General features: G+C 44.1%; 1 protein-coding gene across 1 annotated transcript; it reads right to left on the reverse strand.

Annotated features, from left to right (window-relative positions):
* Positions 1–1,955: 1,955 nt before the first annotated feature.
* Positions 1,956–10,997, reverse strand: PCTP (phosphatidylcholine transfer protein). Its single transcript, XM_086624166.1, has 6 exons — positions 10,851–10,997; positions 7,480–7,597; positions 3,720–3,799; positions 3,216–3,387; positions 2,525–2,592; positions 1,956–2,021 (listed from the first exon to the last, which is right to left on the reverse strand). Exons 1-6 carry the CDS (start codon positions 10,995–10,997, stop codon positions 1,956–1,958), a joined length of 651 nt encoding a protein of 216 aa, XP_086480292.1.
* Between the last annotated feature and the right edge of the window lie 14,004 nt (positions 10,998–25,001).

Here is a 25,001-nt window from a genome sequence, read left to right on the forward strand (position 1 = left end):
AGAAGGAACTGGAAATCACTTAGTTTGCATCATAGTTCCAGGAAGGTTTATCCTCAGCTAGTCCCCTTTTAAAATTCTGTTACATCAAGCCAAGAATAGTTGGTTTTGCTTTTTTATCTTCTTTTTGAACAATCTACTAGTCCCGCCTGTGCTGCTTTGCTTCAGGACATAACTTGTATCCACATCCTGTTGTTCAAAAGCGACTCTGGTATTTTTGTGATTGCTTATGACATTTGAATTCCTGCATGCTTACCACACTGCTAAAATGCGTTCTGAATTCTAAAGGTAACTTTTTAAAACACTGCCAAAAAAAGAAATTTGAGAATTTATATACTCAGGTAAAACACCATCATACTCTTGGTATGATGAAAACGATTCATTTTCAGTACACGTAAGTAAAAACTGGACTCCAGTTCATATGTACATAAATTATGGAAAGTTGAAGAGAATTATGCTTCAGAACGATTCTTTCGATGTCTGTTCTTTATCTGCTGGAAAAAATACATAAATGTGACAGCTAAATTTAAAATGGATTGAAAATTGTCTAGCACTGTACTATTCAATTCAGTAACAGTCTCCAAGTCAAAGACACTTGAAAAATGCCTGAACTGCTGGCAGAAAGCTCTTCAGAACACACAGAATCCTACTTAGTTCTCATCAATCCAAGTTATTCTTTCAAAAGCCTTTAAAAATAAAACTGCCCGTGACATCAGCCTGTCATCTGTGACCTGCCCAGCGTGGCCACTCCACCACGAGACAGAAGAAGAGCACTGCATGGATAGAATAACGATTTATTTGAAACAAATATTTACACAAAGTATAAAGGCAATCACTTCAACCATTTCTTTTTTAACAAGGCAAAGCTACCCCATTACAAGATTTGTTCAGTAACAGGATTAGATATAGTAATGATGCAGAATATTTTAAATCCCTGAGATTGAGTTTCTCTCACCTTTCATGCACTCCATCCTCCACCCCTGCCCCGCTTCATGCAAAAGTGCTGCCAATTTAATTTCCCGCTCAGTTGTGCTTTTATTAGATTACCATTCAAAATTACAGTTTCGTTCTTTACATCAGCATGGAATTTAAGAATGCAAGCAAGCCCAAGTTTCACAACAAGTTCATTCACAATCAGTTGCAGGCATCGGTTTAAAATTACTTCCAATTTGAACTTGATATCCAAGCTGCTTTATAGATAAGGCTACTGACTCTGAAGATATAACTCATGCCCCTCAAATCCAACATGGAAGACAACTTCTTTTTTTCTAGCTGAACACAGCTAATGGTTTTTACTTTTCATACAGGGGTGTTGAGATGTGAATGCACAGCTTTAGGCACAAGTCCTTTTATATCTGAGCTTAAAGCCATCACAAGGAAGCTTAGTAACACAGAGTTCCAGTTCCTACTGCAGACTTCTAGTAATTTACCTATATGCCCTCAGCATTTTTTCAGCTTATAGTAGGCAGACAGTTTAAGAATGACTAACTTGGGTAGCAAAAGTGTTTCCTCCCATGCAATGCAAGTTCCATTATTCAATTTCAGTAGGATTCCATCCTGCAAGGCCACAAAGGCAGATCCAGGCATAACGCACGCAGAGAATGGTCAGTCCAAGTTCAGACATTTTGCCTAGCGAGATTGTTGTCCCCTCTCTGGGGACATAATATTTTAATCAACAGAACTCCTCTAGCTGACATATGGCAATCAGCATAAGCAAAGCAAGCGGGACAAGGCTAAACTTCAGTACTTTCAAAAGGATGCAGCTGATGTTGGTATTAACTTGTCAGTGGCCAGCTCCTCAAGTGGAGATGGAAACAAACATCTAGTAAAATTCAAGGCATAAATCAACTAAAATAAAATTCTTTCCAATATGACAGGTAGATTTTATCCAGTGTAATAAATAGCCACTCCTGTAAGTGCAGAGCTCTAGGAATTAAACAATTCAGATAAACTTTGACTCATGTGCTCTTAGAATAATTACGGCAAGCTTTTTGCATATCCTTCAAGAAAGCAGGCACGCCACTCTGTAAAGAGAAAGTGGAAAAGTCATTCTTGCATAATATAATCAAGAAAAACTCTAAGCAAGATGAGAATTCCCACTATATAGATCAAGACCTTCAGACAAATACAGGACAGTTCTAAGATCTAGTACAAAGCAGCAGAACATGACTTCAATCCTTCGTGAACAGACTGCATGACTGAAGTTTGCTTGTGTTAAGGCTACTCACATATGCTCTGAAACATGGATTTGTTGTTTTTGATGCACAAATTTACATGCCTGGTTGACTAACCAAAGGAATTTGATGGAATAAAAAAAAAAATTAAAATATTTAAGATAACTGCCATGAGAGCAGACAATATAGCAAGACTCTAAAAATAGGATGGCATTTAGAGCTAGAAAGGTCAATACAACAGTTTCAGAAAAAAAATAATTTTACCCAACATGCAGAAGACAGGTATGGATGCAGTGAATACATTGTTTGAAACAGATTAGTCAAAGAAAATTGTGTTGTCAACCTTTACTTACCTTGGCAGCCCAATTGACCAGCCATGATGGAATCATGCCACCAGGATTATCAAAATAGTACATACAGACTAGAGATGGAGAAAAGTTACCAGAAAGTTATCCAGCCATAGTCCAAGTATTAGCTCTAACACCATATGACAGAAGCTGTCAAGTGTGCATGACTGAAGCACCAAGTACAACAGTTCTGCTCTAAATTCTTCACAAAAAAGTCAATTTGTACTGAAGTGGGACGTGAAGTAAGTATAGCTGTTCCCAGTTAACCTCAGGGAAGCCGAGCACACCATAATATTAATTTAGACTGTTGCAAACCATTTTAGGCATCCTGTCGTACAAAATAAGGTTGTCTTTAAAGGACTAATCTCAGACAGGAGTCAATCTTTAGGCAAACCTTTTAATCTATAAATCTGTCAAACAGGTACTGGGGGGGTGGGATGGGGGGGCAGAATGAAGTGGTCAGTAGTCTGTTCTTAAGTACCAGCCCAACCGTTAAATAAAAGATTCTTAGCTGTAGCACACCGCACCGGACATTTCCAAAGCTTTCATTAATTTTAAAGTATTCCTAGTGCTCAGTGCATCCACTTTATAGTAACCGGTTTTAGCTTAAAGTTTCCAGTCTCCCTCTTCGTGCATTTTGCTAATACACACATTCTTTGACTATGTGACTTGTGATCGCACTTTCTTGACCTCTTACCTTTAGATCCAGTCTTGCCATCGCTTTCAATTGCCAGACTTTGCTTATAGCTTTTAACTCGGATAATACCAGGCTTTTCAGGGCACTGAGGAACGGACACACTTTGAGCTAACACAACCCAGACCTTCCGCCCATCAACATCCATCTCTCGACATTCACGAATATAGACATACTGTACTCCAAGTTGAGGAGGGATGTTCAAACAGTGTCAGTCTGACATATGATGAATTGACAAGTGAATTCCATTACAAATACCAGTCCCTTCACATTATTTCTTATGCTTCTACATGATTCAGGCCTGCAGAGTAATAATTCAGCTATGTGAGCTTTAGTGCGTGGGAAGAAGCACCCACACTGTTCTTCATGCTATACATATTCATGTAACATGAGGACTGCAAGATCTTAGACTAAGTGCAGCAGAGCAGAAGAATCAGTACATTGTTAGGATCTCTGGATGACCAGGTGACAAAAACTGCGAAAGGAACAAAAAGCTTGAAAGGATACATCTCTGTTTGAGAGAGGAAAAGGGTACTTCACTTCCCAGTAGATTACTTTTTCACCATCATATGTTTTCTCATAGAGTTCTACAGTTAAAAAAGGAAGACTGTTAGATATTTTTAATTTCTGCTGCAACAGAATCATACACAGCATCAAGAACTGCTCAGATTTCTGTCATGAAATCATTTTACATGCAATGCTTCTGTCAAAAATGGTATGTATGTGAAGTTGTAGCAGTAGAAGATATTAAAAAAACTTCTGTAGCAGCACTGTTCAGGAAACAAATAAACAAAAATAGGTGCCCTGTTTTTCTGCTGCTATTGAATTCATTGATTAAAAACGAACAACCAAAACAAATCCCAAAACACAAAACCAGAACAATTCTGGGGGGAGGCAGAGTCCAATTCCTTTTCAGACAGTTAGTTTTCCATCTGAAAGGTTTTTCCTCACCTGTGCATATTCTGTATAATTCTGAGCCACAAGTGCAGCATGCTTTTTACAAGCCTGTCATTATCCTTGTAAATGATTCTAAGTTAACATGGAACTAGAACAAGCACTGCCTTCTAATACCTGAAGAGGTCTTACATGAGGGATTAATGAAGTTTGGAAAAGCTAATAGGAATTTCACAGCGGTGAATACAGGCAACAGTGAACAAGAAGCTTAAGCAGTTTATGAGGCTTCACCTCCCCACCTTCAGTCTGCTGAGAAACTCAACCAGAAGGCAGCTGAATAGGAAAAAAATAAATTTAAGAGTAGTCCCTAAAACATAGCAGTGACTCAGTTGGATAGTAGTGTGACATAAAAGAGAAAAATTAGTTCCAACTACATAATTGAGTTTGAAAAACTGTCTACTGTAGGGCTTCTTCCCTTGAGGCATTAAGTGCCATTATCAGGGTAAGGGACCTGCCAAGCCACGGGGCTGAGCCAGGGTAAGCTCCTGTCTGCTCAGGGACTGGTGATGACAAGGGTGCAGTTAAGAAGGGTGTGATCCAGAAAGGTGGTTCACATGAACGGAGTGGTCTTTTCCTCCTTTGGAGCAGACTGCTGCCTGAGGTGCTATGTATCCTCCAAAGCTCATGCTCACAGTCTGTCACATCCCTTTCAGTGGGTTTGAAAGGCTAGAACAGAGTGATAAACTCTAAGGCAAGAAGAGTGCCACAGATGGGAGATTCTTTCCTGGTATAACATGTTCCAAACTAGGCTTCTGTTAGGATGCCCTGCAAATCTTAGCTGTCACCCACAAAAACAGCGTCGCCTCTTCACCAGGCTGGAGCAGTATTGGATGCACAATACTCCATGTTTTAACAAGCTACAGCATTATGCCGTCCACCAGAGGTCACTGGAGCATTGGTTTATTAGCTTTACTTTCACTTCTAACTGCGGAGCTTTCCCTGAAAAAAGGATTAAGACACTACTTTAAAGACCTCCATGCAATTGTTAGCTACAAACTCACCTGCCTTTGTATCTTTGCCAACACAGAAAAAGCACACAATAGGTAGGTCGTGTCCCACCTGTATTCAGGCTGTCAATACTAGCTGACAGCTTCTGATCAAAGCAGGATACAGTGCATTTTAATCAATAACCAGACTTCACTTAGCGTTACTACAATAGATCACAAGTCTGTTTTATTCATAATAGGCACAGCTGCATTTGCTGCTTTAGCCATCAATTATTCCTGTTAAATTGTTGGCAAGTATGATCTCAATCAAGCTCGTGGTGCAATCAGGAGTAGCAAGTTTCAGTACTGCTCAGGCCCAACCATTTTGTATCATGGCACAGAAGCGTGTGGTACCTCAGGTCACTACTCTACAGTTTAGTCACAGCTTCCTTGCTGAATTGGCAGCTGCAGCACAGACCAGGCCTCAGGGTGTCCACATCCTGCAGATATCCAGGAGCCTGCTTTGGAAATAGCCAGGGTACTAACAGTGATGCAACAACAGCAGCAGAGCATACCAAAATTTCAGAGGCTTCAGGTAAACCCTTGGCAAGAAGGGACCAAGGCACGAACCTCTCAAGTACTCACAGGAATCCTGTTCATATCTGCCTCCAGTCAGGCCTCATAAAGAGATTTGCTGAACAGAACCAGACACTAGAGACGAGCTCCTCTTGTGCTTAGTGCAGGAGCAGTCACCTTTTCAACTAAAAGGGCAGCTACTTCTACTCTGGTTGTGGTTTTATTTCAATGCAGTGCCAACCAGCAGTTCAGCAGAGAACTCTTCCTTGGACTGCCACTATTGCATAGCTGTAAGAGCAACAAGGAATACAAACAGAAAAACAAACAGCAAGAAGGCTCGGAATGGAAGTTTTCTGTTTTTTTCTCCCTAAATGCGAAATAAGAAAAACCAAGCTTACAGAGTTTTACATTGAAAATGTTGACTAGCACTATTTCATCGTAGGTACAGTTCTAAAGAATGGGTGGGCTTGTGTTAATTTTTAAGCTAAGAGGAAAGTATTAACATTATGTTTATGCCCCTCAAGAGCTACCTTCTGCGAACCGCTGGACTTGAATTACCAGCACAAGTATAACTTCACAGATGAACGCATCATGGTCAGCAAGGATATAAACGTCAGCTCTGCAACATTATCCAGTTTTTAGTTTAAGGGTGTAGCTTCCCTCGACTGCTTCCTTTCTTCTCTCCAAGAAGGCATTACAAAATACAAGTGTTTGTTTAAGAAGGATTCAGTTCCCCTGAACGCACTTAAATCAAAGACTTCTGAAGTAACTGAAGACAACATGGTATTTTTACATCCAATACGATCACATTGAGACCCACTCCAGCTCTTTATGTTTCATTAACAGCAAAGTGGTCTTTGCTGCAAGAAAGCTATGGCCCATTTTGACAAATAACACTTACTAACGAAGACAGAGCTTCTCAAGCTTGACCAAGTACCGAAGTTAATCAAACGTGGTCCTCTGTACCAATACAGCCAAAGGCATTACTGGCAATCATTCACCCTAGAGCTGTCCTAGACTTAACCAGCACAACATTTAACAATTCTTTGGTTTTTAATGCTGTTCTTTGTTCAGCAAAACACTTTGACCATGTTTCAGTTTCATTGAACTGATTTTAAGCACAAGTTTAAAAGGGAAGGGACCTTCATCTTTAAAATAAACGGCTTACTGGATGCCTACCTCAGCTGAATCATTTCTTTGTCACTGCAGACTTAAGATGTTTTAACATCATATAGATATCAAGGTTCAACTCTTTTTCAAAGACATTAAATAAACACAACTAAATTAGTTATTCCTTTCTCTGTAAAAGCCCAAAGTCACCAACTATTCTCTCGATACAGATTTCTGTATTATATTTCTGATTGTAAAAGGTGTTGAGAACAACTAACGCTTTCAGGAAAAAACATTCCATCACACATCAAACTGGTGAAAGCCATTGCACAGCTCTGCTGCAGTATGCAAAGATGCACAAAAGTTACCATATCCATTTCTCCTCAGAACATCTATTAAAATTTAACATCAGAATTACAACAACTAGAAGCTGCAAGGTGCTCCAGCGTAACAAGTGACGCCAAGTATGTGCTTTAAGCAACATGGAAAGAATTCATTCCAGAAGGAAGCCATATGGTGATTAGATATTAGCTGTTCCCTCTCAGTGTTTACTTGTGTACTTGCAACTTTATCCCAAAAGGTACTTAAGTCTGGCTGAAAGTCTTTGGATGCAGCAACTTTAAAATACCTTTGAACAAAGTCTTAGTGGGAAGAGTCAATGTGGACATAAAGCTTGCTTTTAAACTGCGTGATGAGCTTACCTTTAACATACTGATCCCATTGTTTTCTGAAATCTAAATCCATATAGACATCCACGCACAATTTTGGGGGACAGTCAGCAAGACCACCGAAGATTTTATACTCATAAAGTCCCGATTGCTGTGGAAACAGAATGGGGAGAGGAAAAGTCACATAGGAAAGGGAAGTACTCTGCAGCAGGGAGAACAGCTGAAGGAAGTTAGGTGGGGCACATATGACAAATTTGCTCAAGAGCTGTGAAAGCAAGTGTTCAAAAAACAATGAGATTCAGTCTTTAACCTCTCGACTTTTTGATCTATACATGAAAGCTTAAATCCAGACAGGCTGATCTGCCCAGCACAATGGCTGTTCCTTCCCTTACACCAGAACCCTTTTACTTCGTAAGTAGTTCCAAAGGGTGCATGTTTCTTCACACACACACATCCCTTTTTGTCTCCAGTGGTCAGTGGGGACTGAATACTGCCCACACTGAAGCTTACCAGAAGCATTAAATCGCTGTGGCAAGGTCTCCAGACCCTATATAATGTGTTTAAGAATACCAGGCATTTCCAGGAGGTTACCAAGTACCGTATGATCTGGAATAAGCTTCCCAGCAAGTCAGGTATGCTTATACTTCAGGCTGTGATACAATGCTTAATAACGTTCACACTTATATGCACTGCACTGATATATCTGCCTTGAATATTTTTCAGCTATTTTCTTTCTGAAAGCTGTTTGCACCGAAGGGGTGGGGTGCAGGATATCTCCTATGTTAACGCTTTTAATGTTTCTCTCAACATATGGAAACTCCATCTGTGCCTATAGAGCAATGTTTGTTCTATTGTTAGTACCAGTTCAGGACTAAATTAAAACAATGAGAGTATTTTGAATATACAGTGTAGGAGTCAAATTCAAGCATTCACAAGGAAAGAGAGGGAGGGATTATGCGGCTTTCTATTACTGAATGGCTGATTTTCCTTCTTGCCCTCCCCTTCACAAATCAACCCCAGAAGATGAAGATGTGATGTATCATTTGATGTATCAGAAGATAATAATGGGACGAAGAAGCTTAAGCCACTCATCGTCACTGTGGCTTCACTGAAGCATCAATCCCTAGCTTAAAATCTGAACTGCTCAGCACCTGTGCAGCCCCATACATTCATGCCATCTTTGTAAAAGGCATCAACGCTTTTATTTTCACAAGAAAAACATCTGCAGCCTTCAAGTTCTTATACTGTAGCTCAAGATAGACGAAGCAATTATGCTGCTCTTCTCTACCAATCTATTTGTTCCACCACTAGACAAATCGTGTCATACATCATAAGATATCTTCTACTAATAAAGGTAGTATTTTGACAACAGCATGAAATAACAGATCACAATCTGAAAAGTAAACAGTACATCTTGCGGGAGGCAAGATAGACAAAAACGTTCAATAAAACCAGCAATTTACAATAAGAAAGTTGAAACAAGAGTGAAATGTTTCAGGTTTTCTAGGGCCTATCAGCAGGAGAGTCAATCAGCGGGCTGGAATACAGCACAGAGCAGGAAAGCCCAGGAGATCTATTTGTGTAGCTTGCAGAGAAGGTGGAAAGAGAAGGCAACGGGAAATCTAATTGCTGCCTTCAGCTTCCTGGACTACCACTGCTACAGTGGACTTGCAGTTCAATAAGTGTTAAAAGCCAATTTTTCCAGTAACAACTTTAAGCAAAGACCCTTCTCCTAGACTTGGTTCTTCTTCTCACGTGGCAATTTGAAGCTGAAAGACAAAACAAACGAGACTTATTTCCCAGCAGAATCAGAAGATGGGACTTGAAAAGGTCACTTGCATCCCACCTAGTCTGTCCATCTACCCTAAACTAGGGTCATTGTACGAGACAAAAAAAAACCCAACACAATCAATAGTCTTTCTATATAAAAGCACGTGAAGGAGAAGCCTGAGGTAGTTTCCATCTCTCCAGCTTCAATTTATACAACAGCAGCAAAGCCACAGCAACACGGGCTGCCCCAGTACAAGTTTCATGGACGCCTGGATCCGTTTGTTTGGCTAAACCCAGCCTCCAACTTCCCAAAGTTACTTTGCCTTCATTCACCATCTGATGCATTTACAGGTCTGTGATAAACTCCAGTCCTAAAATTCCTATTTCATCCACCCCAGCAGCAACACTCCTACTAACCTGTTTCACCAGCACATGTAATTGCTGCAGAGGTATCTCGCAGACACGACAGGCTCATCTAGATAAGCTTGTCTTGCTGTTGCCAGTTACTGTGCCCATGCTGTAAACAGGGACTATTTACCACCAAAAAACTCCAAGGTGTACGAAGTGACTTTTTTAAAAAAAAAAGTCTTTCCCTGCCCTGTCTTGCCTTTCACACAGACCTATACATTTGCTGTATTTGCTATTTTTTTCTAACACGACCATACCTGAATTTTTCAGAATAGAAATCCCAAATTTTCACGCAAAGCACAGCGTGAAGTCCAGCTTTATAAGGAGTTGAGGGGTAATTATGATCACAGAGCTAAAGAAATAGGATATCTATAAGGATTGAAGAGTCATTATTAAATCGTACCTCACTGTGATTTATGATTTAATAAACACTCACTACATTAATCAGTTCCAAGTCCGTTCTGGAAGCCTAAAGTTTGAACTTCTTAAAAAAAAAGTAAGTCCTCTCAGAAAGAGAGGAATTTCATTCCAACCCTTTCTGAACTATCTCCTGATTCTAGAGGAAGAAAGGTGGAAAATCAGTTTCAAGGGAGCTTTGGAAAGAGGGAGAAGGAAGGGAAGCAGGAGTCTGCAGATCGGGAGGATGCCCTAACACGAGGTGCTCAGAAGCTGGTGTGCAGGGACGGGTCTCTCCTTCACCACACGCATCCCTCAGAGGGCTTCGGGAGAGAAGCGGGACACGCAGAATAAACACTCCCTTAGACCCACGATCGCCGAGGGCACCTTCCACCAGGAATTTCTCCAGCCACCAGCTTTTAACAAGCTCTAAGAGCCTCACAGTTTGCAGGTTCCCCCAGCAGTCTGGAAGAGCCGTGTTTACCGCAGCAGAGCAGCTTTCTCCATCAGCACTTAATAGCATTACCCAGGAAGCTGCTTTCCGGGAGCCTGGAGAAACCGATCCGAGGCCGGTAGCGCCTGGACGGGCAACGGACCTCACGCTGACCTGTGCGGGGAACCGGCGGCTCTAGACGGGGCGAGCCGGCGCTGCCCCGCCGCCGGCAGCCAGGCGCCCCCCGCCCGCCCCGCGCCGCGCCGGCCGCGTCCCGCACCGCTCCTCGGCCGCGGCCCCGGCTCCCCGCTCCCCCGGGCCGGGCTCAGCGCCGTGCGGGGCGAGCCCGCGGCACGGCCGGCCCTGGGCGCGGGGGCCGCTCCGCCCGCCCGCCCACCTCATCGTGCAGCCGGTAGATCCTCACGCCCGTGCTCTCCACCAGGAGCTGCCAGGGCTCCCCCGCAGCCGGCGCCGGCTGGCCCAGCTCCCGGCAGGCGGCCCGAAACTGCTCCTCGGAGAAGCCCCGCGGCGGCGGCGCCTCCATTCTCCGCAGCAGCGGGACGCGGCGGGCGGGCGCGGGGCGCAGCCAATGGCCGCCGCCTCCCGCCGCCCGCCGCCCGGCCCTCGCCGCGCTCCGGGGCCGCCGCGGCGCCATGGCAGGGCCGCGGGGCCGGGACGCGGCGAGCCGGTGTCCCGGTGCGTGTGCGCCGGGGGAGCCCTGCCCGCTGCGGAGCGGGGAGCAGCGCCCTCGGGTTTGTGTGGATGTGAACCCGCCGGCACGTGTAGGGGCGCATCGCTTTGCCCAGCACGTTTGCTCTGTCCTTTCTCCAGTTCCGTGGTGGGGTTTCAGTTTCTCACTGGTACGCGGGGGAGGCGGCCCTTAAACGTGCGTGTCCGTCTAGTGCCAGAGCAGCGCCCGGCTCTGTCCGTGTGTTGGTCAGGACCTTTCGGGCGTTCCCCAAGGCTGGAAGTTGAATAGTCTCTACGGGCACGTGTATTTTTATGTATTTATTTTCACGTTTTAATAAGCAGTTTCTTTTATGGACGGCTCATATGAGGATATGTAAAGAACACAGGAACGCGGTACAGCTGGTTGGTAGGTGTGTTTGACACAGGCACGCACCCACCGAGGCCCAGCCAGCCTGGCAGAGGGGGCAGCAAAGAGGAGGTGGCAGCAGGATCTGGCCCATGGTGGACTGGGGTGAACAGGGTGGAAAGGGACAGAGAGCTCTGTCACTGGGTTGAGCTCCCAGGCGGGAGGAATCCACAGATGCAGAGAGACCTCACGCCTTACTTAGGCTCCTGCGGAATGAAACCGTCTCTAACAATACACCCGCGTGTGAGGCTGGCACAGACAGCCACAGCGGTCAGGTCATCAAAACGTGAGTGGCTAGGGCAGGTTTTCTCGCTGGAGTTGTAAATCTGTTTTCATTACAGCTTTATTCTTCTAATTCCTGTGAGATTTTCCTGCTGAACACTGTGTCTTTGGAATAAAACACAAGCAGCTCTCAGCTATGGGATATCATCAAACCTACTGGCTGACAAAGAGCCCGCATGATAACACTAGCCCAAAGTACTTGGTGGTAACCTCTGTGCAAGGCTGGCAAAATACAGCTTTTTCTAGCTTCCCTGCCAAGTGGCTGAGTTCTTTGTCAGAATTCACTTATGTCAGCTGTCCTTTCCAGTTCCAGTCAATTGGTTTGCAAGCAGAGCATGAGGATTTCTGGCTGACTCTGGTTTGGACAGATACGCTGAGTGTCATCCTTGCACAGCCCAGAGAACTTTTGGAGAGAGAGTCGTGGCAGAAGGTGAGATGGTATCTCATGACCCTCCCCCCAGCATATAAATTTGATGCCAGAATTTGACCTGTAGCATCTTTATAAAATAATGTCACTAATGGTGGAAAGCTTCTGCTTATACATTATCTGCTCTCACCTTCCCAGTGAAACTGCTAGGCATATATTCCAGTTCCTTTATTTCTATAGCATGCTTACATGTATTGACCTTTTATTACTAATATTTATACAGTATGTATAAAATATTTTGGCTTATTTGTGTTCTTTGTGAATTACAATAGCATGCTTTGAGTCAGCTCAGCTGCTTCTCCAAAACATCATGACAATACATTTCTTACGGCTCAACCTTTACAAGTAAATTCTTGGCTGAGCTAAAGGACTTCAGTGGAGCTATGCTGCTCACCCAGCTGAGGATCTGGTCTTTAAAATGGCATATGAGACAGTGGTCTAGGTGAGACTGATTTAGTTTATCTCACAGAAATATTTCTTTAAACAGTTTTGCAGCAATTTTATCAGATTTCTATCTCACTTTTAAGTCCCATTCATGCTCTGAAATAGGACTCACATGAGACTGAGCTTGTGGTTCTTATTTGTACAGAGATGACTTTGGTGGGGGCGGGCGGGCTGCGGCCCAGGGCACTGCAGGAGGGGTCCCCGAGCGGGATTCGTGGATCCGAGGCACGGCAGTGGAGCATCCCAAGCAAGAGCTACTCGAGGCGCTGCTGCTGTTCCACTTGGCCTTCATGGACACAAACAAGATGCAGCAGTTTACTTCTGTCAGATAGAAGGCACACTGCAATTCCCCGTTCCCAGAAGATTGAGACCAAACACCAAGAAGAAGGAAGAAATAAAAAAAAGAATTAATACACTTTTAAGATGTTTACTATCAGAAATGTCCTGACTTCACTGCTTAATCTGCCTCCCACTTGCCCGGAGGAGCCAGCCCAGGCCCCACCTTGTGGAAGCTGCAGAGCAAAATGCAAAATCGTTTAGTGGAACCAGATTTAGTTTTTTGGCACGAATGAGGTGCCTTGATCCTCTCTGAAAAATTACTGGTTTGTTATCATCAAACTCAGAGCATAACAGAAGAATCTGGTAAGTGGAGTGCAGTGGTTACGTTGCCAAGATAAGGCAAAGAAGAAGGACTGGAAACTGCAGACCTTGGGAAGCCAGTGACTCTCTCTCACCGTCCACTTGACCCTTCGCTGTGAGTCCCCGAGACATCTGCCAACACGGCCCTTCCCAAATAAACCTTGGAAGCAGCAGCAGTGGATCAGATGAGGTGAAACCCCGATGCTGCCCAGCCGACAGTTAGTTCTTCTCTTCCTTCCTCCAAGGAAATCTCTGCTTTGCTTTCCCCATGACCTGCCTCAGGCCTTACGTCTGCTGTAGGACACGGCTGTGATGAAGGTCTGGGCTGGGCAAGTTCCCCTTGACTCAGCTCTTGGGACTTTGAATCTAAACCAAATACATAAAAATTGATTTCTTGTTTCCATATCACTGGTGTGATAACCAGTTTCCAGTTTGTCTCTGGAGAAAAGAATGGCCACAAACTTAGGAGAGTTATGGGAGGATGATAGGATCACCATTCTATGAGCCTTCCTCTCAAAAGAAGAAAAAAAAGGAAGAAAAACCCACCCTCTCCTCTAGAATGAACTGCTGTCCTGGAACCTGCTCTAGAACCAACAAGGGAGCTAGAACATGCTCTAGAACCTGCTCTAGAACCAACAGGTAAGGTAGAACCAAGTAGTAAGCTAGACTGCAGTCCAGAACAGAACAACTGTCTTGACCCAACAAGTGAGCTAGAAGTTCAAGACCATCTTCCTGAACACGAAATTTGAGTACGTAACAATCAGGAACCAGTAAGCAAATTGAATCCCAAACTAGTTACATAACAATCAGGAACCAAACTGAACCCCAACCTAGAACCAACAAGTGACCTAGAAACTGATCTAGAACCAACAAGCGAGCTAGAACCTGCTCTAGAACCATGAGTGGTCTAGAACCATGATCTGAGTTAGAAGCCTGTCTAGAGCCAAAATTAAGTGCTGGAGTCCCCAACACAAGAAGGACATGGAGCTGCTTGAGCGAGTCCAGAGGAGGGCCACGAAAATGATCCGAGGGCTGGAACACCTCTGCTATGAAGACAGGCTGAGAGAGTTGGGACTGTTCAGCCTGGAAAAGAGAAGGCTCCGGGGTGATCTTATTGCAGCCTTCCAGTACCTAAAGGGGGCCTACAGGAAAGCTGGAGAGGGACTTTTTACAAGGGCATGTAGTGATAGGACAAGGGGCAATGGATTTAAACTGAAAGAGAGGAGATTTAGATTGGATATAAGGAAGAAATTTTTTACTCTGAGGGTGGTGAGGCACTGGCACAGGTTGCCCAGAGAAGCTGAGGCTGCCCCATCCTTGGAAGTGTTCAAGGCCAGGTTGGATGAGGCTTTGGGCAACCTGGTGTAGTGGAAGGTGTCCCTGCCCATGGCAGGGGTGTTGGAACTGCATGATCTTTGAGGTCCCTTCCAACCCAAACCATTCTGTGATTCTGTGATTCTGTGATTCTGTGCCTTTCACCCAGTATGAAAAAAGAGGAGTTGTGAGTCAAAAGCTGATGTTCAACACACAGCAAGAACACATGCCTGTGAGATTATGTGATCTCTTAAGGACCGTTGTTTGTGCAAAGTTACTAAAGTGATCATAGCTCAACCCATTGTTTTACAGTAAATGTTTTGTGTTATATGGTTGTCTACATGGCATCAGAGTTGTAAGTTGGCTACAGCTGCCTGGCTGCTCCCTCCTCTCCCAGCACTCATGGAAAAAGAGATTTCTCTCACGAGGCTGTTCTAGGGACCAAAGCTTTCAAAAAGGCATTACTGTGTGACCCTTTTTCTTGGTAAATAAGGAGTGGTGATCACTAAGAAAGCACAAACAGTTCTGAAAGATTTTATTTTCTATTTTCATGTATGTTTATGTAAGTTATTATTTATCACTTGCATGTCCACGTATTGCCCTCACCTTAGAGACAGAAGCTGAACTTTGAATCTAAACCCTTTGGAATCTGCTCTGCAAGATAGTGTGGCTGTAGTGTGGGGTGAGTTCAGACACAGCAGGGACTAACTTCCTAGAGCTCTGCCCCAACAGAGAGTGGGATAACAACTGCTTCAGGGCAGCTGGTTCTGGGAACGCGAACCCAAGCTTAAGCACAGCTACCAAAGGCAGCCTAGATACAGCACGATCCAAGCCCACACGTGGATCAGGGACCTAAATACTGCGTGAAAATAGAGGGTACTATTCTAGGGCAGTGAAGGGAGTTTCAAAAGTGCCTACAACTTGACCCGCATGCTTAGTAGTTCTTAGGTATTTAGGTGCTGCTACTTTCAGAGGGAAACAATACCTCAAGGAAACTCGCTGATCCGGACTATCAATGGGATAATCATAGAATCATAGAATCATAGAAATCATAAAGGCACTTACATTGTCCACCTGTTTTTCAGAATGGAAATAATCTATTAATTCCACCCTAGCACCTAACCTTCCTGCTACTGAAATCAACGCTGAGTAATCCATTGAATTCTATGGCGTGCAGTCAAACCGGTAAACTGGAAGTCACATATAGCCAGAAATGAAAACAGCAGTGAATGCTATTTTGATGTTTTCAGGCCCCAGCTGATTTTCAGTGTTTGTTTTGGTTATGGGTATCATACGTGAGAGAGTGCCACCAGCCCTATTGTGTTTTCCTGCATCTGTCTCTGTGTGGCACTGGTGCACTTTGAGAAATTCTTGAAGATGAACTGAAGATGTGGGATTTTGATGGATTCTACTGCTATGCAGGCGTTTATATATTATTGTTATTCCATTTTACTCCGTGCATTCCAAAAACATTGCAAAGCGCTGAATAGTGCTGACACACCGTTTATACAAAACACATATTCATACTTCTGTTATACACAGCCAACCCAATTGTAATCTTCTGCTGCTGGTATTTTATTGACTGCATTAGGTAAAAGCCTTTCCTACAATTTTTTTCATGACTTTTGCAGCTTCTAAGAAGCAAATTCTTCATCCAGAAAGTTGAAAAGTGACAATAGCATCTCCCACCACAGACATGCATGTGTAAGACAGTCTATATTCTCCTCTGCTGTATGAGTCAAAGGGAAATCTGTTTTTTCAACACTTCTAGAATATGCAGAAAATCTAGCCTGTCTGCCACACTGAGATCTTGATGTATTTTATGTATTTTATGTATTTTATATATTTTATATATTTTATATTCCTGCCTAAGTATATAGGCAGGAAGGGGCATTGAGAGTGGCAGTCATCTCTCTGGAAAAGAAGTAGCACAAGACATGCCCTGTTTGAGCTGTCAGAAGAGGTCTTACGTCACCATTAAACACTGGCTTGTAACAGCCTTCTTCATAGAGTTGAATTTAACCTCAAACTATATCTTTATTGACTATCTAGTTTCGACAGAGCTCCACTCAAATAGAAGAGGATTTGGAGGATAACTGGAGTTCCGCTGACTTCCTGCCATCTAATACTCAATACTTTTTATCTCTGGTAAAGAGTTTTAATACGCTGGACTCCTGGTGTCAGGACCCATCTCTTTCATTTGGCCATGTTTACTTTTGATTTACACATAGCTTTTCTGGAAAGAAATGCACTTCCAGTGCAAATAAACTGGAGATTGTGAGGTGTGACCTGTTTACCTGGCCTTAAGGGAAAGAGGGGCAATTTTAAAACTTCACTGTAGGAACGAAGGGATTGCCATGTTGTCTGCGTGGCCTAAAATGACTCATTCAAAAGATAAGCAGGGCTATTTAGATCTTGACTTCATTTGGCAAACGCTTGTCACTACCACACCCTCTACTTTCTTAACCTGTTTACATGCTTGTAGAAATGTTTCTAAACATTTCCTTTAGCATGTGATGCTAAAGCAGATGATATTTATGAAAAGCTCTCTTTTGTGGGAATGGTGAGAACTAGTCTTACTGCAATAATTCTTGTCTTACTTAACTACCCTTTAGTCAGACACTTAACTTACCATTAATTTCACAGAAGTCATCTACTATGTGGGAGAAAATGTGAGTATTTTAGCTATATGCAGTATTTTAGATAGATCTTGTGTATAAATTTAGTGCAAAGGACTGTGGAGTAGGACAAAGAAAGACTCATCAGACAGGGTAAAAGCCAAAAGATTTAAAATTAACACAAATTAGATAAATTAGAAATAAACAATAGTTTTGTAACAGTGAAGATAGTAACATTCGAATGAATTGGCAAGACAAATTCTCTGTCTATTGATTGGATGATTTTCTAAAAAATATATTTTAGATGAGCAGAGAATTTTGGTTTCTCAGTACAGATCTCGGACTGAATGTAAAATTGAATGTTTTGTGTTCATGCAGGATGTCAACTATGATAATCTGAAGGCTTCTTCTGGCCATAAACCTGTATATCTCTGCATCAAGAGCGTCGAACACCATTAGCAAGTGGTGATTTCCCCATAACACTTTCTTTCCATTGTCACCAGTTTTCCCAAGCTGTCTAAAGCCTACAGAGAAGCTTATTTTAAAGGAAATAATTGAACCAATGACCTATGTAGGTTAGCTGAAAGCACATAATTGTCTTTCCACTACTGGACGGTCAATTAGAACTGGCCAAAATGCTCCATGTTCATTAGACTGACCCTTTGAAGAGGAAATTTTGTGCTCTTTATGCTGAATCTACTGGCAGAGCAGAGAAGCAAGATACAAAATGTCTCTTCCCATCATCTGCTAGGTGAGTTTGGACGAGTCACTTTTTCAGCTCTTTTCCTTTCCCTTCATGTCTCTGTGCCCTGTAAATTCTTTGGGGTACTCAGTGCAGGTGGAAAACCAAGAAAAGCCCTCTGCAGAGCCATAGGAAGAGATCATTCCTACCCTGTCTTCAATCTCAGCTGAATCTGCTGAGAGATTTAAGACTGCTGCAATAGTCTCTAACAAAAGCACTGTTATGGTGAAACTAAATTGTCTTGTGTTTGTTAGTAGGCTTCCTCCTAGCTCAGCCAGAAAGCTGCCATGTTGGCTAAAGATTCAGAGGTTCTGTAACGGACTCGTGCAAGATTCAGGATTTGGCTTCTGGCGGTGTGGTGCATCCCTCTGTTAATTAAAAGCACATGTCCACAGAAGGAATGCAGCTCTTCAAATGTGAACTTCATGTAATTATGAAAGCAGTAGGAGATAAGAATAATTGTTTTCAGTTCCAGATGTCCTGCCTTCCTCAGCACTGCAGGAAGATTAAGTGAAAGTCGAATAGGGCAATAACAAAGTTCAAATGCACAGCAGGATAACTGATGTTGACCAAAGTACTGGTAGGATCTAAGGGAGTTCAAAGAAAATTCCTTTCCGTATTCCTAGTCACCAAAGAGGTTTCCCACTGTCGTTATAAGCACATCCATTTCACGAGCCTGATTACACACAAAGTGGGTGGTTTGCGTAGCTGTCAAGCGACAGGGCTGCACTCCCTTGTGCTGTAAGCTGTTTTAATGAGAGTGGAGCTACAGCATTTTATGTGGAATGATTTGGTTCTCTGGTTTAGCTGGCTTTGTTAAGGACTCCATTCCCCATCACAAAACACATATGCTGCATGACACGATAAGGACAATTTACAACATGTTAAACATGTTGAAAGAGTGCTTTCTGAAAGTTTCGGTAAATGCAGTCAACTGGCATGTTGTGTCTGTGTGTGGGCTTAGGGATGAAATAAAGAAAAATTCAGCGAAGAGTCAGGGAAAAGGCAAGAAAAACTAATTGAATAGGGAGTCCACAATGGTTGTACTTTGCCAGATTAATGAGTCACTGTTTGCTGTGCTGTTAAGGCCCAGGAGACTGTTAGAAACTCAAAGGAAGCCATGAAGTATTGCAAGTGTGTCTTTGTAGGCAGAGCAACAGCATTGCTCAATTTAGGAGTAAAACCCTGCAGCAGGCTGCATGAGTTCCAGAATCACACAGGCTTTGTGCTTATTGTCCCAGCCCCTGGGGCTGCATCTCCTCTGAAGCAGCTGTGTTAAGGCCAAAGGGAGATTTTGTCATTTAGGGCAGGTCCTAAAGGGGAACTATGTAGCATCTAACCGTGGCAGTCCAAAATTGTGAACCTGTAACCCCTCGCTGCAGCTGTTGCTCAGTCCTGAAGTTTCCTCAGCTGTTTGCACTGAATTTTTACAGGTGCTGAACATGCTGCTTGGGGTATGTTTGGTACTTCTTTCTGTATATCCTTGGAGAGTCATGCTCAGAACACAGCAGGACCCTAAAAGGCAGAGGAACTGTCATCCCTTTTTTTAAAAAGCCAGAAGGGTGGTGCCCAAGTTGTATTCGACCCTTATGTGCCTGAGAGCTATGAACCCACCCTTCTAGGGGACAGCCCACTACTCTCTCAGCGCTAGAGGAAAATGTCATTCCCATCACTTTCCATTGCAGCTTTGCGCTTCACAAAAAGGAGTTACAGTTGCATAGGGTCTAGAAGGGAGTGTGACTTTCTAGCCTATTGTTAGGGCATTTATTTGTACAGAAACGTGAATTCTAAGCCTGGCTTCAATGCTTGTTTATGTGTACTTCAGATTAGTTCCTCAAAAATCACTGTTGGGAGTTATTTTATGTAATACTTTCAGTATTTTATGTAATACTTTCAGTAATAAACTTGGCATGGAAAAGTAAGAATGTACTAGTGAAACTGTTGATGGTGTAAGCATGGGAGGGAGGTCCTCTGTCAGCATAGGAGGACCAAATACTACACTGGAAGGACTAGAAAGGAATTGATGTAATAAGAATGGGGTGAAATTTAGGTCATGCACATGTGTGCTAACAGCAAGAATTTCTGATGTAAAGTGAAAATGGAATTGATACTGGAGAAAAATCCAGATATACTGAACAATCAGAGGATAATTATGAAATGTTAGTATTTCTGGTAGAGACAGGAAAATACTTGTGCTTCCATGCAGAATACTGGTAAGGCCACATCTGAAAAAATTATGATCAAAAATAAGACTGAGAGAGTCTGATTTCTACCTCTTAGGACATTAGAGGGTTAATTGCCAAAAGAAGGAGGATCTCTTTCAGCCAAAGGCTTGTTCAGCTGTGTATAATTGCCCATGAATCCATGCAGCTAGAAACAAGATTGAGGTTCCTAGATATCAGCAGCATAAGGCTCACAGCCATCCAACCGGAGGATTAGGAAACTCGCTTGGTTTGAGGTGGAATTTGGCAAGTTAATAAAGATACTACCTGGCATGGCTGGTATAGGAAGGACTGGACTTCATGGCTCAAGAGATGCTCTCTAATGATAGTTCCCTTCAGATCCAGTTTGCTTGGAATTTCTGCTGAAATGCTAATGTATTTGGAGAGAACACTAGCAAATGGGGAGAAAATGCCAGTTTCTTGTATAAAGCTGTGGAGCTCTTCCAGAACCCCCTGGCAATTCAGCTGGAGGAGATGAACCCTTGGCAGGATCTCCATCACTGGGGAGTTCTTAATGACACACAGGGTGAAATCCTGGCCCCTGTGAAGTTGATGGAAGTTTTGCTATTAATTTCCGTGAGGCCAGGATTTCACCCTGGAAAGGGAGTCAAAAGTACATGCATGCTTTCAGAGACAGGGCGGCTGATGAAATACATCTGGTGCACTGCTCTTTTATCAATCATTGATAAAATAATGCCTTTTAAATATAAACTTTGGGTAAGCTTAACCGCAAAATTCAAACATGTCCTTTTACAAGCCTGAAAAGCAAAATTTGTCTGCTTTTTGTCTGAAAAAAAACAGAAATCATGGTAAAAAATAACAGATACCAGTCCTTATCCACTCCAAACTCCTGTAGTATTTGATGTTCTGCTGAAATAAGTGATTAAAGCATAGAAGAGCTAGTTAAAATATTTCTAGATGATACATAAAACTTTATCCTCTAAGAATGTTATCCAAAACTATGTTCCTCCTCATTTGATTCGTGAGCAGTTAAACACCAGCTAGGAGTTCATCTCGCAGTACCACCCAGCGCTGCCACTTCTGACATCCCAAAAGGGCCCAGGACAGGCGGTGAGTCCTGCATCCGCGCCCCAGTCAAGAAGTGTTGATGTCCATGGGGCCGGACACCCCGCGTGGTGCTGTGCAGGAGGACAGAGAGGGCTGGGAAACTCTCCCAGGCCCCGTGTTTAACTTGGCACGTCCGGGGCGCGGTGCAGAGCTTTGCCACCACCGGTGTCCCGGCGATGCAGGAGACACGCGCGTCCCCGCCGTGCGCATCTCTGAAACGGGCATGTGCGCCGCGCAGCGCCAGCACTGCTGGCCCGGGCAAGCAACACCGCGGAGGCAGGGCAAGCAAGGGGGCTGCCCTGCCCAGCCAGGGCTCTGAAGGACAGCCTTCCTCCCGGCCGCCCTCCCAAACCGCAGCGGGACCTTCCCCGGTGCGCGGCGCCCCGCCCGCGGCAGCTCCCGCAGCTGAATTTGCTCCGGTCCCTTAATGGTTTCGCTCTCACCGAGCACTTTGTTTACAGTCCCTTGTGCAGGGAGCTGCATCCCCCTCTTATGCTGGCTGCGGGCTGGTGTCCGCGCAGTCCGGTCCGGCAGTCGGGAGGTAAGGCACGGCTCGGCTCGGCATGGCATGGCATGGCATGGCATGCTACTGTACTATAGCGTGATCTGGCACGGCTCGGCACGGCACGGCACGGCTCGGCTCGCAGCCGCTGGACCCGCAGCCCGGCGCGGCGGCCGCGCCCCCGCCGGCTCCCGGTGCCCGCGGGGCTCCAGTCCCGCTGCTGCCCCGGCAGCACCCGGGACCCGGCTCCCCGCGCCGACGGGGCGGGCTGAGGCTCATCGGGCGCTCCGGGGGAGCCTCTCCGCCACGGCCGGCGGGTCCCGGGGGTTCCTAGCAGCGCTCCCTCCTGCGCGGCACAGGGCTTTTCCCAGGGGGAGAAGTATGACAATTAAAAGCTCCGGGGTGTTGGCAGCGGAGCGGCTCCCCGCCCGGCAGGTCGCCGTGTGCCCCCGCCGAGCGGTGCCGCTCCGGCCCCGGCGGGCTGCCGAGCAGCAGGCGGCACAAAGCTCCGTGCCCCTGCGCGTCCCCTCCCTGGCGTCGGTGTTCGGGGCCGGGCGCGACACGCGGTGCCCGAGCCCAGGTGTGCGTCGCGCTTAACAGACGCGTGTGAAAGTTTTGCAGTTCGCAGATAACAAAGGGTGTTTGTGGAGGGGTTTGGCTGGCTCCCGTCCTACCCTCCAACTATGTCTGGAAAACGAAAAAGGTGGGAGAGTTTAAATCTGGTAATTGTTTTACCTAAAAACTTGGTGGCGGAAACCTTTGGCATCCTGAGGCTCAGACAGTTGGCATAGGTGTAACGGGTTCTCCTCCTGCCCCTGTAGTTCAGGGCCTGATCCTGGAGTCTTGTATGTACAAATTCTACTTCTGTATTTCCAGGAGTGTTCGCATGGGGAAGAGCTGTGGGACTGTGTTCAGGATTACTGTGGTCTCTTGAATTCCAGATGAACTCTGGCCCTTTCAGTTCAGAAGGGCTCTTTATGCTGTTTTCCACAGTCACTTTAATGCAAAACCAAGTGTGAAGCATGAGCGTTATGATTTATTGGAATTTTACATAAGTGAAAAAGAGTGTCTGAAACACGTTATGCGAGATACAGAGAATCGGGTCCAGAGCCTGAAGGCAGAGAACTTAAATGTGTCTCGCTGGCTCTGAGTAAAATGCAAAAAAGGAGAAAGGGTTGTAGTGGCTGAGAAATACCAGCTCTTTGCACTTGCACACAGATGTTCAGGATGTGGGAAGCCTCCTGCGAGAGCATCACACTAAAATGATTCAGAGTTAAAATATCGGAAGCTTCATGTACAGATTTCATGTTTCTGCTTCTCAGCTTTGTGGTGAGGAAGGGAAGGAGAAAGGAAGAAATCCTGCCTGTAAGAGGTTGCTCTGTTACTGTTTTTTCGATACAGACATTCATTTTAAAAAGTTATCTAAACTGTATGTAGTCAAGGACAAATGCAAATAAATTACTGACAGAGCAATTAATCTTTTCAAAGACTGATGCTCGCAGGGTAGCTTAGGGGGCACAATTGCACTAGGAAGAGCTTTTCAAACAAATGTAACCATTCTTGTAATATGAGTGGCAGTTGACTGCAAGATAATTTCAGAGGTCTGCTTTTCTTTTAATGTAATCTTGATTATTTATCTAAAGTGGGTTTTTTTTCTGCATTTCCCTCCAATCTTTTAAAAAAGTTTAATTACTAAGTAGTATGCACAAGAATATAGTTGAGATAAGCAAGGAGACTTCCTTATTATTAGCTAACTTCAATAATGGGCTAAATATATTTTAGCTGTGTCACAGGCTTATTCCAAGGATCATCTAGATAACAGCAGCAGTTTGTGCCGGTAAATGTTTGTGTTGGTGAAATGTTAGCATGGTCTAAATAACTTTAAAAGAGTAAAAATCCTTAAAGTTTATCATTATATGAACTTATTCTCATGAACTTTTTCTCATTTCCACTTAGGAGCACCTGCTTCAGTGTCAAAATGATCTTCCATGATCACGTACATATAGAAAGGGAACGTTGAGTAAGATTAGCAACGTAAACCTCTGCTGCTTCATGAGTTTTACTAAGATGCTTGGTGATTTCACGGCTGTTTCAGCAGTTGATAATTCCCATCGCTCTGCTTTCTGCAGAGTTGTCACACTGCTCTGCTGCGGGTTCTGCCTTGTCCCTATGTGAGTTATGAGTTGTTTTAGATAACAGAAATGAAGAATAGTAAATATAATGGAATCGGGTTTATTACAGTGAGTTCTTGGACTCAGTTTGTCTTTTTTTTTTTTTTTAGAGAGTTTTGGGGATTATATTACTTACATTTTTGTTATAGCAGAATAGATTTAAAGGTTTTTTTTTAGTGGAAAGCATGTTGTCACTGTCGGTTTACAGCTAGGGAAAACCAGGGCACAGGGAGTTGAAGTTTTTTGCTCAAAGAAACTGGAGACATAGAAGAGACTAACCCCTGAGTATTCTGAGTCATGATTTGGTTCTTTGATTCACACAGGTAAAGGGAGCAATAGAAAAAAAGTTGAGTGAGATGTTTAGCTACAGAAATTCATGTGCATTACCTTTCCTGCCTAGCTCTTCTTGGGGGAGTTGCCTGGGTTGTGACACTCATCATGGAGACATCATATCATCAAAGGAAAATGTTACATAGGGCCAGAAGTGGGTGGCTATCGCCAAGAAAAGAGGCAGAAAGCACAAGAAGAGCCAGAGGGAGAACATCTCCTGCTTCAGTTAGGTTAGGAGCAGGAGTCAGCATACAACAGGAGCTTTTCCATGCAGGAGTTTTGTTCTTAAGAAGCTGATAAATATCCAACAACTTTTCTTGTAGGAAACTTCTGAATATTGTCACCTCCAATTCATCATTCAGCAACATCTGACTTTCAAAGCCTGGAGCGGCTCTTACTGCTACGTGACTCTGCCTTGAATTGACACAGGAGACATCTTAAGCAGTCTTCCTCTGCCTACTGAGCCAAGGGATTTGTTACGATGGATTTCTTAAGGACCTGGTAAGTGTGCACGCTGATGGATTTCGGCTTTTCAGTAAATCCCAACTTACACTTATGAGTGGGTAAAACATTCCTCTCCCCTTTATCCAGTGTTAGCCACAGAAACACATTCTTCCTCCCAGTCAAAGTAGCTCCTTAAAGACAGTACTTCTAGCGTGATTAGTGAGAGGATGCTGGTGTTGCCGGGTATCT

Source organism: Tauraco erythrolophus, chromosome 20 (genome assembly GCF_009769465.1).
Source record: "Tauraco erythrolophus isolate bTauEry1 chromosome 20, bTauEry1.pri, whole genome shotgun sequence".
Lineage (NCBI taxonomy): Eukaryota > Metazoa > Chordata > Aves > Musophagiformes > Musophagidae > Tauraco > Tauraco erythrolophus.